This window comes from Fulmarus glacialis, unplaced genomic scaffold, assembly GCF_000690835.1.
Source record: "Fulmarus glacialis isolate BGI_N327 unplaced genomic scaffold, ASM69083v1 scaffold50647, whole genome shotgun sequence".
NCBI classification, from domain to species: domain Eukaryota; kingdom Metazoa; phylum Chordata; class Aves; order Procellariiformes; family Procellariidae; genus Fulmarus; species Fulmarus glacialis.
The window spans coordinates 1,073-15,891 of NW_009224860.1; the positions used below are offsets into that span (position 1 = coordinate 1,073).

The following is a 14,819-nucleotide window of genomic DNA, read 5'->3' on the forward strand; positions in this document are numbered from 1 at the left end:
ATAAGTATAGATACCATAATAAAAATTTACTAGCACTTGACAATTGTGCAATTTTTTAATGCACAGTTTATAGTGTTCATCAATAAAAATAGCTCATGACAAAATCTTTCATCTCATGAATGTATAGTATAACATTGATTTAAAAGACACAGACAAGGAAGTAACAAAATGCACTATCATTAAAGTATTTCTAATACCAACAGCTAGGAGGCATGATGAATATCATCAACTTAAATCTCAGTATTTTATCTTTAAGAAAAATTAAAATTCTAATCTGGAAACTCCCCTAGCATTTCATTCTTTCAGCTGACTGCAGATAAAATACTTGTAAATACAAAAGAAAAAGAAGAGTTGACAGTTTTGTAACCAATATTATACAGGATATGTATTTACCACATAAAAGTTGACTCTGTTCCTTTAGGAACTGGATGGATGCATTTCCTGGCTTTTGCACTACAGAATATTTTTCTCCACAGATCATTTTTAACTTTTGTCATGTTTATAAAGCAAAACAAAACCAAACTTCATACATTTTGAAGAACCTTTCTTACACATTGTAGTTACTCTTCAGAGAGAAAACATGGTCGACTCTGGTTCATGTCCTTGCAATAACACAGAAAAGTAGTATTACAAAACACAATTAAGTGATCTCTTGATTTTAAACTTTTGAATCTGATGTAATTAAAAAAAAGTAATACTTCATATTAAATTTCAAGATAAAGAGATATCAGTATAAAAGGTCTGGGCCACCACTGAGCACTTCGAATCCTTCCCAGTTTCATTCTTGTTATTTCAGAAGCAATAACAAATAGCGCATTTATGGCAGAAGTATCAGATCCTAAGGCTGAATTTCTACTGCTATTAAAAATACAAAAGAAATCAGAAGTATAAAAACTGATGCATGAATAGGAAGTTAGTGATTAAGAAACAAGGAACATAAGTCTGCCCACTTTTAATAACTGCAAAAGATGAAAACTGACTTTTAGCAAGAATTTTTTCCAGTCCACTTATTGGCATTTGAAATAAAGCCTTTGAAAAATATGCTGTAAAATTTCTTAATTGTTTATTAATGAATGTTTTGAAAAACTAGATTGGGCATTCCAGGTTTTTTAAGGTGTTGACAATCTATTTTACAGATGCATAGAAGCTGCACAGTTTGTATGAAAAAGATGTAGTTTTCAGTGTTAACAATACAGACAACTATAAAACAGTAGAGTATCACACACAGTCTGCAAGTTTCTTTCTTTCTTCAAATTGTTTGTCTACTGCAAGTGAAAGAGCCTGAAGAAATGTTGTCATTGTAACACTGGGGGACTGAAAATACAAGAACATTTTGTTAGACACACTACAGCACGAGGCATACATAATATTGTACATACAAATCACAGTATTTAAAAGAGAAATATTTGACTTCCATGTTACATAATTTTCAAAATGCTACAAAACGTAAAACCGCAGGTTTATTTTAAACCAGCTAGCATAGTAAAGTCAAAGTCAAGCTATGCAAAGTCTTGAGTCAATCACCATTACTGTGGATTTGCTTCAAAAAAGGTTTTTAATAATATTATTTATAAAGTGGCAGAGAGTTTTCTTTCAGCAAGAAATTATCAGAGAAGCAGTATCAATGTTCTGTCACAACATTTAATTAAAAGTAGAATGCTGTTGGACAGGTCAATCCCACCCATCTTCTTCAATCTCATTTTAAATTATAGGCAGCACAAAATGGTTTCAGTCTACAAAGCTGCAGAAACAGTGCAACTTAGATTAAAAGAGGGGTTTAGGCCCAATATTTTACTTCACGCAGTGTTCAAATGTCTTCCCACCTGTCTTAAAACCAAACCAAAATATAATGAATAGAATAAACTTACTTGAATATAAAGTGCATGTGCTAGGAAAGGAAGTTTTCTCAGGACCCGGCCACTAAGACCTTCACTTCTTCTACAGTAAAACAGAGACAAGTGCTGCTTAAATGCTAAATATCCACTCTTAAAAGAAGACCTTTCCTTTTTCTGTGTTTCTCCCATAAGTTGCTGTAAAAAAACTCAAATCACAATTCATCAGGTCACTTGCAGCACTTTTAGCAGAAGCAGAAAGTGAACAGACAACTTGAGCCTATGGGAGGCTATACAGTACAGAAAAGCAAGCCAGGGTACAGAAATCGCAGTCACATTTGCCTGCCAAAGCTTACATCATGCCCTTCACATCACTGTGCCATATCTCATGAATTTGGGGGAATATCTACACTGAAAGGGCATGGTACAGATATAACCTTCCATCCACTCTTGGAAGGACTTGAAAAATTTGTTTTGAAGGCTGGACCTCACAGCTACTGCTTATCTCCTTCTTCCCACCATTTACACATAGCTTCCTTTACTTCACCTACTTGATATGTTTCCTTCTCCTCCAAGCACCACTCTGTATGTAGAACCCAAACCTCTATGCCTGGAAAAACTTATTTGCTTTTACTCCACTCCTCACTGGTTAAGATTCCATACTTCAGGAACAGAAGGAAAACACACTTTTATTTTATTTTGTTCCATAGGGACCAGCACTTTGGAAAAAAATATTGCTTGATATTGTGAATATAATTTTTATTGTTTCAAGAATTGTTATGCTGCAGTGAAAGACTATTCACTCTACTAGCATACTCAGCAAATTATAATACTCTCCATTTACACTTCACTCCTTTCCCCTTTGCTTCTGTCCACTTATCTCGATGCTAAAAACTTAGTAGATTGCAAGGCATTCCAAGACACTTTCTTAGCAGGAACTAAGGCCAATGCTATTTCCACTAAACTGCATGACAATACACAATATCCACTGAAACCTAAGGCATCTCACTAATCCAGCCAGCAATTTGTCAAGAGGACTTCAAAGGGCAGAGCAGAAACCAGAAGCAGTACTAGGCCAAGCCAGATCTGAGACAGAAACATTGGCAAATCCTGATTGCTTCCACTTTTTGTTCCCTGAAAGGTTTTGCACTAACCCTAACAGAAAAAAATTGAGAGGTTTCAGAACTCTATAGCTGTTATGAAATTCAAATACTTTTATACATCATTCCATAACTCATGATATATATACATATATATATATGTATATATATAAAAACCGCAGAATTTCAGAATCTTACCTTGAGATTTCTCTTAGCACAAGGCTTAACCTTGACACATTATTTTCTACGAAGCCTATCATCTCTAACTCTCTGAGTGTCAGGAGCTGCTGTCGAGGATATATTATTTGACACTAGAAAGAAGAGTTATACACTGTTGTATGAAAAACTTAAATACATTCAAAATTAAATTCTACAGTAAGAGTGGAAATAGAGAGAAGGAATGAAATTTGTGTATTTTTGTTACTTAGGACATATGATTAAAATGTCAAATTTATTAAAATAGGACATTTTACAGTCTTGCTTTCAAAATATTACCTTCATCAGTTCTTCCAAGCAAGAAAGATATATTCTAAATATTGCTGCAGTGGATGGCGGTCCAATGTATTGCTTTATGTCAGCCCTGTCTACAAAGGCCATGTCAATTTTCTCCGTAATATTTGAAGTAGTCAGGATAACTACATTGGGGTACCTTCAAGATAAAAGAAGATTTTTAGGTCACATGTACAAGAACTATCTCCTTTTGTGACTGGCAAATTGATACCTTCCTTCTTACGACTCAAGCCATTTCATGCAATAAACAGTCACATCATTCTTGTCAGCCAGCAATTACATTAAATGATCTGAAGCTCTTGGCCAGTTATCACCTATCTATTTCAATGTATAGTCTCTTTCTTTCAGCTGTTTCTCACGTGTCCATAGTTTCTCTAATCCTATTTTAGAATTGATGTACATTAACTATATAGAGCCTACTGGCATAGTTTCTGCCATGAAAAAAAAGACTATGAAAAGAAGACTCGTAAATTTGAACATTGAATCTACATGTTTTCCATTTCAATTCAGTAGAAAGTAAATAGTTTAACTGGTAATGTGACACATTCTAACCATCGATGACATTAGAGTGAGCTTAGAAGAGAAGTAACATCTCCTTGCTCTAAGAAATATTGGAAGAACATTCTTAACCATAGCTATTATTAGATGAAGCCTGTGAACTTTTACGTATGAATAAGCCACCTAGCTTTAATTAGCCGCAAGACAGGGCTAAATACTAGGGCACCTTTTTTTCTGTGAACAGAGCCAAGTATGCCTAAAAAGGGGAGGAACGTGGCAGGAATAAAAGAAGAGATGGTACACTGCACTAAATCCAGCATGCAAAGCAGACCAAGCCACGTGTTCTGCAAGTCTGCTTTAGATTGACATCCAGAAGCTGTGAATAATGAATGAATTCTTCATTGATCTTATTCTTGTCTCTCCAAGCAGATATCATGACCATCTGTCCTGTGACCATCTCCCTAGCTTTAAAGAAAGTATACCATCTGTAGATTTGATTGTTCACTCAGTTACATGCAAAACATTCTGTTGGATTACTCCTATTTCTTTTCACAATTAGCACTATTAACAAAAATAGTTCACTAACCAATTTGGTTTAATATTCCAAGTAGGAATTAATTAATTCATTTAGCAGGAATCCTGAAATTGTCAATTACCTTTTGCTGTTGCAATAACATGACTTTACCTTTTAATCTGATCTATTTGTGTCAGCACAGCATTCACCACACGAATAGCATCTGAAGGCTCTGTGCCTGCCTTGAAGGCACTGCGGGCTGCTGTAAGGCTTTCCACCTACAAAAAACCAAACCAACCAACCAGAAAACCAACAAAAAAAAAAACCCAAACCAACCAACCAAAAAGCCAACAACAACAACAACATCATCATCATCACCAACATCACCAAACACCAAAAAAACCCATAAAAGATTGCACATTTGGAGTGCTGGCAGCAAGCAAATAACCCAGACAATACACCTTCAGATCCTTGTGTCTGGTATCTAAAACTTCATCTTCAAAATCTTTTGTTAAGTAGGAATTTACAGGGGGAGGGAAAGGAATGTCAAGGAAGCAAAGTGTAGTGAGTGAAATTCCTGTTTAGACAGCAGCACGGAGGCTGTTTTTCATTTTAATTAGATTTCAGCAGCAGCGGGGGGACACACACACACACACCAGAATAATTAATACATTGAATTTAGAATGAGCTTCCCCATAGGAACTCCAATATAACAAAGCTAATAAGGTACATACTTAGTAAGTTGCTTATGTATGCAAGTCTGAAGAGAATCTAGACAATGAACTGAACCATAATAATGCTTTTGAGAGCTTTACAACATACGTAAGAGCACAATTAATACAAATCTAGGCTACTTCAAAGTTTAAAACAATACTCCACTTGTAAACACACAGCAGCAAGGGAAATTCCACCAAGAAAGGTTTCACGTCATTTTCAGCTGGAATTTGCCTGCTAAATCATACTGTGTTCCTCCCAAATCTCTCAAATCTGCAGCAGTCAAGATTAAAATTCACTCCTCTGCACAGTTATGTAACTTACAGAAAAGCACAAATATGCTTTCATTGTTCTTTATGAATGAGCATTATCACAGTTCCCCCCCATCAATTTACTTTCTGCTAAATTTTATGTACATCAGTGCTATTAGAATCATACCTCATCAATCAGTACAAATACAAGAGCATCTTTGTCATCAATTAACTCTTGAATCTTCTGGAACATCTTGGTTACAAGCTTGCCACTCTAGAAGACACCACATGCATATGTTTCACTATTTCCTTATCACACAACTTTCCAAGCCTTACCATATTTAAAGATGGAAATACCTGTTTTTTGAAGTAACTTTCTAATACAGCTTCTATTTAAGTATTCTCAAACACATTAATTATTCTGAGTAATCTTTGGTGCGCACACTTATTTTATGAAACAACCTCAACAAAATCAGTGTAATTTCTAAAACACGAAGTCTACTTAATTAGCTACATCAATACATACCTCAGAAAACCATTTAGAGAAAAGGCTATGGCTGTTTATCTCAATTAACTGTCCATACCTATACCTAAAGTATGAAGGGAAAAAGAAGTATCAACTCTACTGTAAATAAAAGTCAGTGATATAATTAACTTCCGTAAGTCTCATTCCCTCCATTTCAACCCTGGAATTCTGTGAATTAGTACCTTACTTACTTTTCAAAACATAATACCTGTTTTGAGTCTAATTGTCAATTCCAGAAACGTGTCTCACTAAAGAATTCTTTACATTAAATTGCTATCAGAATTCCTTCATTAGAACAGGTGCTATTTAAATATAGTTTAAGTAACAGTTACCATGCCAATGGCCTCATTCTTCTGTTCACGTAAGATTTTGTTCAGTATAGCAAGAACACATATAAAAGCATGAAGCTTATTTACTTAGTTCTCCATGGATATCCTTAGGACAAAATATCTCAACCACACATTATATAGCCCACGTTTATCATAAATTCAGCTTGGGCTAGAGTCAGATCACTCCAATAATTACACATTATTTATGTTACACCTAGTATTTTATATAACATTTATTTTTTTATATAAATTTGTTTAATTGCTATGAAGTTTAAGGCTAACTCTTATTACTTGTCTGATATACAAACTGACCTCTGCGGTCCTTTGCCCTTTAATATTCACTGATGTACAATGTGAGCACAAACAAATGACTATATCGCCACTGGAATTTGTTTTACATACCTGGGCACAAATAATTACACATTTTAAAAGGCATTAAAATATCCTAATCAGTCTCTCTATCAGATCAATTTTATTGCTAGCCAGGTGCACTGTAAAAGAACTATGAGCATTAGCACTTGGCACCAGTTAATTGAAATCAAATATTAAATATCTTTAGGCTACTGAAAAAGAACAATTAACAATATTAAACTACAGTGAAAAATTTCCAAAAATGATCACCTGTACGACAGTCGGATTGTCAGCTTCTGAGCCAATGCTTTACAGAGAGAGGTCTTCCCAGTTCCAGGAGGGCCTGGTTTGAAATCAAATCCATACATTACACAGAATCTGCACCAGATTGTTAATGATATGTAACATCTTTTTAACTACTGTATTTCATTACAGCACTACTTGTAGAATAAAAACACAGCAGACAATGACTGTGAACACCAGGGTATTTTGAGAAGATTGCTTACTCCACTACAGTCCTAGAGCTGAGCTTTGAATTCATATCTTTTGCAATTATTAGTATAGTTAGTGTAATAGTTTGTAGGCAGACACCATAAAGTTAAAATACTCAACAGCAACGTGTATCACCCTAGCAGGGCTTATGCTCATTAGCATTCTCAAAAATCAGTGCTATGCTTAAACTTGTATCTTCCTGAAACATACTCTTCTGCAAAACAGAAACACATCATGCCCAGTTTGGTCAACTGTCCACTTTCCCAGAAATCTCTACACTGGGGCAACCCAGAGCATCTTAGGAAGCATGGTCTGAGACAAACCTTTTGCATCTGGCTTGACACCCTATGGAAGAGCTACACAGACTTTCTCCAAACAGACAACAGACAAGTACAAGCATGGTAAATAGAGTATGAATGTATGGAAGATGATATGTGGGTGCTAAACAAACCGATAACATCAACCAGATGACAGTACTTTCATTCAAGGTTAGTACTGCCATTATAGCACAAATGTATTTTGCACAGTTGTAGATTTCCCAGTATTAACTTCTTTGTGATCACAATAATAAGCTCATTACTAAAATTAAACATATCTATCATAAATATAGTTAACAGTCTGAAACAAATATTTTTTGAAACAAAAACATCCTGCAGCTTCTAAACTGATAAACAGTTATAACTTAAGTATAATCAACACTCATAACAAACATTTCCACCACGACTTTTTATTTTTGAATACCAGTCTTGATGACAAAATTGTAATGAATCAATAGCAAGCTGCATTTTGCAAGAAAATGGATTCAGTTGATGTTAATCTCATTTATGGTAGAACCTCCACAGTAAGCTAGGACTGACGGAAGATTACGGCTTCACTGAAATAGTAATAAGTAAATTAGCGAGAGTACTGCCTTCATACTTGGCAATAGAACACACAGTGTTAATAACACAACGCACAGATTGATTTCCCAGTTGCCTCAAAAGTTTTTATAAAGCCATAACTAACAAATTTTTTAATACTGTGATAGAACTGTAACTAATATATGGCTCCTAACGTTCTCGGTATCTGCATTATTTTTGCATTTTATACAAAAAAAGCAATAATAACTCTTAAAAATGAAAATTAAAAAAACCCAACTATTGTCACTGCATTATACATTTTACAATTTAAATGCCTGCAAAACATAGTACATGTGAACATTGATTTGATTCTGACATTACATTTCATCTAAATTTGTATTATATAGAGAATACTTCTCTGCTGCTTTTAGATCATCTAATTTCACTACACAGAAGTACAATACAAGTTTTTCCAGAAGGAAGGTATAAACAGATAGCCAATGAATCTACTTGGTTTAAGAGATCATTTTTACCATGCAGCAAAACAACTCTGTTCCATGATATCAGGTTGCTGTCAACATTTTTGTCAGAAAATAGTAATGTTGTCGTCACATAATCAAGTAACTAATTGAAGAGGAGAAAAAGAGACAAACATATTAGAGACATATCAGCAAATACAATTACAAATAGAAGCAATCTTCTAATTATGTCTGTTGTGTACTCTTAACAAAAAAAAGAATTGGGCTCATGTCTTTTAGTCATAAGCAAATTTTCTTTCTGCAAAGGTTGGAAATTCATTTTCTTCCTGCCCTCAGGAAAAAGAATAGCATGTACTGGGCACAAATGGAGTTCCAGAATTCATTTTACATGAATAAATGAAATACTTTAAGGAAGTGAAATTATTTTCATTTTCCATCGTCCCACTTGTAGTGTGTCTTTAAAACACAAGCTGACCAAGCACAGAGAGTCAAAGACTCAAACTCCAGGTCCTGTTTAGATGTTGTACAGCTATACATTTGTTCAGTTTGTTGTAGTCAACCCACCAAACAAAGCATTTCCTGTCACATTTTAGTTCCTTTCTACTGAAGCATTTGTATCAGCTACTGTGAGGAATTTGTAGATTTCCTTCCAAATAAGGAAAGTTGCATGTACTTCCCTGAATGCTTGCTTCTAAAAATAATGCTACTTCATTTTAGAATTATCTACAATTAGGAAGTAGAGAACTCTTTCAACAAAATGAATATGAACTTCAGGTGTGAATCTGTACTGATTTTTACCTACAATAACACCTGATACCATATTATTTTCTTGCTGTTACCTGTAATGTGCTTTTGATCCGTATGTGTTAATAGGACAATATAATAGTATTCCTGCAATATCTCATGTCCAAGATGGATCAATTACACAACAGCAAAAAACGTGAACTTCATCCAGCATGTTTTTCAATATTATATTGACACTGACTGTACTATTTTGAAAATTCACAGCAACCATTTCAGAGTCTGTAGAACCCAACCGTACCCAGCCAATTCCATGGTTTAAAGAACGAACATTCATCACAACTACTTTCACAGAAGTTAAGTAGTTCTAGATTTAGTCATTAAAAGCTACCACTTCTTTCTACCAACATACACAGACAGTCAACAGCGATCAACTTGCTGTTATTTAGTACATCAGTAAGTCTAATTAAATAGTGTTGTCATTTCACAGACGATTTGGAAAGCAGTTCCATAAATTAGACAAACATTGATGTGTTAATTGATGTTTATCTTATAATGAAGAATTATAATCACTGGAATGTTTTCCTTTACTATAGATGGTTATAAAGACTTAAATGAGAATACTGTATCTATGGTATTATAAACAAGTTAATGAATTAGTTATTTGTGTCCAAAAACCTCAGGTAGAAGCATATTTTTTTTAAGAAGCATGATAAACATCTTAATGAGTACTGTCATACGAGCAACTGAATTGAATCACTTGTGGTTTTTACTCACACCACAATTACTAAATTTCAGATTACAGTATTAGAGTTCTACAAGCTCTGGCAGTTATCATCACAGCCTTTGACGAATGCACAGAATCTTCAAACTAGAAAATGACCCCACGGAACTGTTTTGTTTCTTCCCAATGTCTCACCAGCATTCAAGTAGGAGCGCACTTACTCTAGTCCAATCATTCAATGTGCATTTGTATCAACAGTAACAGTGTTGGCTGACGTTACTGCTAAACCAATGAATTGTCTAGCTGCTGCCAGAAACACACAGTTAAACTCCCATTCCCTTCCGCCTAGCCTGCATGCACCACTTCTATTACACGACCATTAGCTTTGGTCACAGTGGACCAATTAATGGGACAAAACCAGGTGGAAATTAGCCCATCACACAATAAGTTGAACACTTTTAGTGATTTAGTTTCCTCAGGTAGCTTCCTGCAAGGTAACGAGTGCCAGTAGAAGGGAAGCACTGCAAGCTGAGAGCAACACGCTTCTCTTTTAGCAATAGCAAGCCACCAAAATTGCCTTATCATTAAAAAAACCCCACACCAAAGACACAACAGATCTTCTGGGACCTTCGCAATGGAGAAATAGAGTTGATTTCAAAGAAAGCTGTGTACATTTTTTCTAAGCCTCTTTGAAGTTATTTTTTTCCACCAATTTTCTTCTCCCTTTCTAGAAAAACATGCAATTAATGAGCCTTAAAACAAGGTGCAGTATTTTAATAAAGTGAATTTTTACCCTGTTCTACAGAACATTCATTGTTTTCTTCATGCAGGCTGATGAGTATGTCTAAAGCAAAAGTGAAAATCATCTGAGAATTTTAAGTTGCTACCAAAACAACACCTCCAGCTGTTAAACTTCTGATTTCTGTAAAATAAGCCAATGCATATGAAGAAATTATTTATAATTTGTGGCATGAGCATCACTTAACCCTGTTTTCACAGGGAAACTGAGATTTTTTTGCAACACTGACTTCACAGTAGTACATATTGATATATGTCTGAGATACAATGTTTAATCTCAAAACGTCACCTCTGCCTTCTTTTGTTAAGTGTACATCAGAGAAGTATGTAACTATCAAAAATTATATAGAGATTTTTGAGCTGGTGATTTCCAAATAACTTCTCCATGGGATGCAGCAAACTTCAAACAGGCTACATTTCAACTCTTACTTCTCCTCAAGCAATTTTAATTGTTATTCATTTTCAACTTACGTGTGATTTTACTTCAGTGTCATATATAAGACTTTCCCAAAGGCCATGGAATTCAGCTGCAAAAGCAATATATTATAGACCTGTTTAGGATAAATCCATCTGGGAACTTGTAATCTACCATTGCAGCACAAAGCAGGATTCAAATTATCCTCAACCAAAATTAAGGATTAAGAACAGATATATGAGAGCAATTAAAATATATGGAAAAAAACATAGGAGTTATTTTTCTCAAAAGGCAAACACTACTTTCTAACAGACAAATTCAGCAGTTTCACAATTTCTGTTTCGTCAAATAATTGTGAGGAGAAATTAATGTTCTTAATAAATTAACATGAAAGGAAAAATATCAGTCTTTCCACCCTAAATAGGGGATGGACCTATATTTCCCCAAGACAGAGAGCTATGAAATGTTGTAGTGGGAGGAGGATTCTAAGCTCAATCTTATCATACAGCTTTTTTTTTTTTTTTTTTTTTATTATTAACATCAACATGTAGAGGACAAAAAAAAGCATGTAGCTGAATAATGCATAAAAAACTAAAGTTGTGATTTAGGTATCAATCATTTCTAGCAGTTTGTTTCTACCTTTCAGCAAAGAAAAGCAAAAAAGACTGAACAATTATAAATCATAGTAATATGGGAATAATGTCAAAGTATTAGATTGAATTCTTCCCGAAGAGAAATGTAATGGATAGTTAGGCTTTTCACAACAAGGAAAGAGTAAGAAATGTCTCAGAATCACTGTCTCTTTGAGCTGAAGCTCACACCTGTACTTCTCCTTCCAGGCGCAGAATCCAACTTTCCCCAAGCCCAAGACAGTAATAGGCAGGCCATGCTCTATTGCAGAGCAAAGCCTTATTCTTCTTCTCAGAAGACACTCTGAGGAATCTAAATCTCTTTAGTTTGTTTGTTTGTTCCAAACATAAGAGCAGCACTGTCTTGGGGGCTGGAAGCCAGCAGTGGGCTCTGGAAAATGAGTGTTTAAACTGATGAGTTTCTTGTGGGTCTCCAAATAAAAATTTGGAATGCATCTTGTAGGGTTAAAAATTTGCATGCTTCTGATTATGACTATACATTTTATTCCACAAGACCAGTTACTTGACCCATCCACAACTACTACAGAAATAAATGACGTGTTGTGGAATCACCTATAATAGTTCAGTCAAAACCATAAAGAAGAAAGTCCAAATATATTGGTTCCACCAACGAAGGACAAAGTTAAACAATATATACAAATAATACCTTTAACAGGTAACCCTATAAACACTTTTAGCCTTTCCAAGATTTTCTTTCATTGTAATTGCTCTAGACCTTCCAGAAATATCACACAGGTACCTGCTGGTAGCACCCAGTGGTTAGCTGCAATGATATCCTCATTCTCTTCTTCCAGGTTTTCAGAGCTTGGTCCTTCTTCATTCAGATGAAAAATATGAAGAGAAAGACTGCTTTTGCTCAAGTCAATAGGCTAGAATGGACATAAAAAGACTTTTAATACATTGTATTTCTCATTCAAAGCTAGTTATAAGAAAGTTCTCAAATGGCATTCAGCTTTGAAGCCTACTACTTCTGTTTCAGACCTTACTAAGGGGTGTAGGCCCAAAAACTTAGCCACCTTTTCCTGGTTATACTAGTCAGCCTAATAAAAGATACTATATCATCTCATAGACCTTGTCTTGCTTATGTCCTTAGGGTATCATTAGTCTACCTACAACTAGTTCACAGGCATGTGAACAGAGCTGTACATTCTTGACTGTGAATACCTGTCTGTCTTTCAGTTTCAGCTCCGTATCCACAATCGACACGGACTGCACATTGCTCTTAAGGAAACCATCATCAAACTCTGTCCACTTGTAATCACCAAACACGATGTTATGTCTGTTCAACAGCTTTAAGACACTCATCCTGATATCTTCTTTCTTGGCCGCACTAACAAGAAAGAAACAGCATTATTTATGGCATTGACATTTATAAGGAAGTATGAATTAATATCAGAGTGCTTTATTTCATACACTAAGCCTACATGGAAAACATCTTCCATCTCACAAAAAAAAAAAAAAAAAAAAAAAACCACCCTCAAAAAACCAACCCCCTCAAAAAAACCCAAAACCCACTCCCATAATAGTCGGCAGAAAAAAACTTATTGAATTCAGTTTGTTTGCAAAAGAAACAAGTTTGATACTTGTTTTTAATTTGTGTATTAAAAGACACAAGCCAAAGAATACTATTTGCTCTGTTCGCAGTCATATCAGGGGAATAGAATGACACAGCTAGAAGATTTCAAGAATGGCAATCAGTTATGCAATCTGACTATGTTTCACTTAGGAAAAAGAAAAACTCATAGCCAAGGTACTGGACTGAATTTGGTACACTTAGCTTGGAAGCTCTATTACGCTTTCATGTCTGAGGACAGCTGATACCTCAGGATGGGGACATGCTATAAGGAGAATTCCAGTAGAGGAGACAAATACTAACGGAAAAGGAATACCATTTCAAGATTTCAGAAGGGCTTTAACTTAATTTTGCAATTTCACTGATGCATTCCCAGTGTGAATTCCTTGTCTTTTAAGTCTGACAAAAAAAAAGCAGTGGATATTTTACACCTTGACTTTAGCAAGACCTTGGACACACTCTCCCATAGTATCCAGATAGCCAAATTGGTAAGATAAGAACTGGATAAATGGACAAAAAGGTGGCTGAACTGTCCAGCTCAAAGGGTTGTGATCAGCAGTACAAAGACTAAGCAGAGTGCCAGCAAGTCTGGCAGGGAAAGGTGGGGTGATGCTGTTCAATACTGGGACCAACACTGTTTTTACATCTTCATTTACAGCCTGGACAATGGGATGGAAAGCAGCTGCAGCAAGTGTATGGATAACACCAAAGCAGGGAGAGCTGTCAATATACTAGAAAGCAAAGCTGCCATTCAGAAGGACCTCTGCAGGTCGGAGATATGGTTTGACAGGAACCTCTTGAAGTTCAACAAAAGTAAACATGAACTCATGTCTCTCCCTCTACTGCCCAGACAACAGTGCAGACCAGAGGCCAACTGGATGAAAAGCAGCTTTGCAGAAAACGACCAAAGGGTACTGGTGGACAAGTTGGCAATGAGCCAGCAGTGTGCTCCTGCTACAAATAAGGTCAACCTTATTTTAGGCTGTGCTAGCAGGAGTGCAAACGTTAGGAAAGTGATTCTTTCCATCTACTGGCTCTTTGTGAGACCACATCTGGAGTACCGCGTGCAGTTTTGGGCTCTGGTGTACAAGAGACAACAATATACTAGAACAAGTCCAGAATATGGCCACCAACTTGATTATGAGACTGGATCACACGACGCACAAGGAGAAGCTGAGAGAAATCAGTTTGTTCAACCTTAGGAGGAGACACCTGTGTGGAAACTTGTGGGAGAGTATAGAGAAGGCAGAGCAGAGTGCTGTGCACCTGCAAGGACAAAAGGCAACAGACACACGTTGCAGCAAGTAAAGTTCTGATCAGAGAGACCTGCTTGATTTCTGGTGAACTTCCACGTGTATTTGAACGTTGTCACAGACGTTCGGGAGCGCTTGCTTCAAATCCCCAGCGGCTTCGTCCATCCTTCTCGTTCCTGGGGGGAAAGCGATACCAAGGAGAAGCAGGCTTTCAGCGACCGTTATACGCC

The 14,819-nt window shown here is 35.8% G+C and overlaps 1 protein-coding gene across 1 annotated transcript; it reads right to left on the reverse strand.

The window, feature by feature from the left end:
- Positions 1 to 1,041: 1,041 nt before the first annotated feature.
- On the reverse strand, positions 1,042 to 14,754 carry TRIP13 (thyroid hormone receptor interactor 13). The gene is made up of 13 exons (XM_009582269.1): positions 14,663 to 14,754; positions 12,928 to 13,093; positions 12,503 to 12,632; positions 11,170 to 11,225; positions 8,490 to 8,580; positions 6,896 to 6,968; positions 5,946 to 6,009; positions 5,607 to 5,693; positions 4,626 to 4,732; positions 3,428 to 3,581; positions 3,131 to 3,243; positions 1,869 to 1,938; positions 1,042 to 1,314 (listed from the first exon to the last, which is right to left on the reverse strand). Exons 1-13 carry the CDS (start codon positions 14,752 to 14,754, stop codon positions 1,219 to 1,221), a joined length of 1,299 nt encoding a protein of 432 aa, XP_009580564.1. The 3' UTR covers positions 1,042 to 1,218.
- Between the last annotated feature and the right edge of the window lie 65 nt (positions 14,755 to 14,819).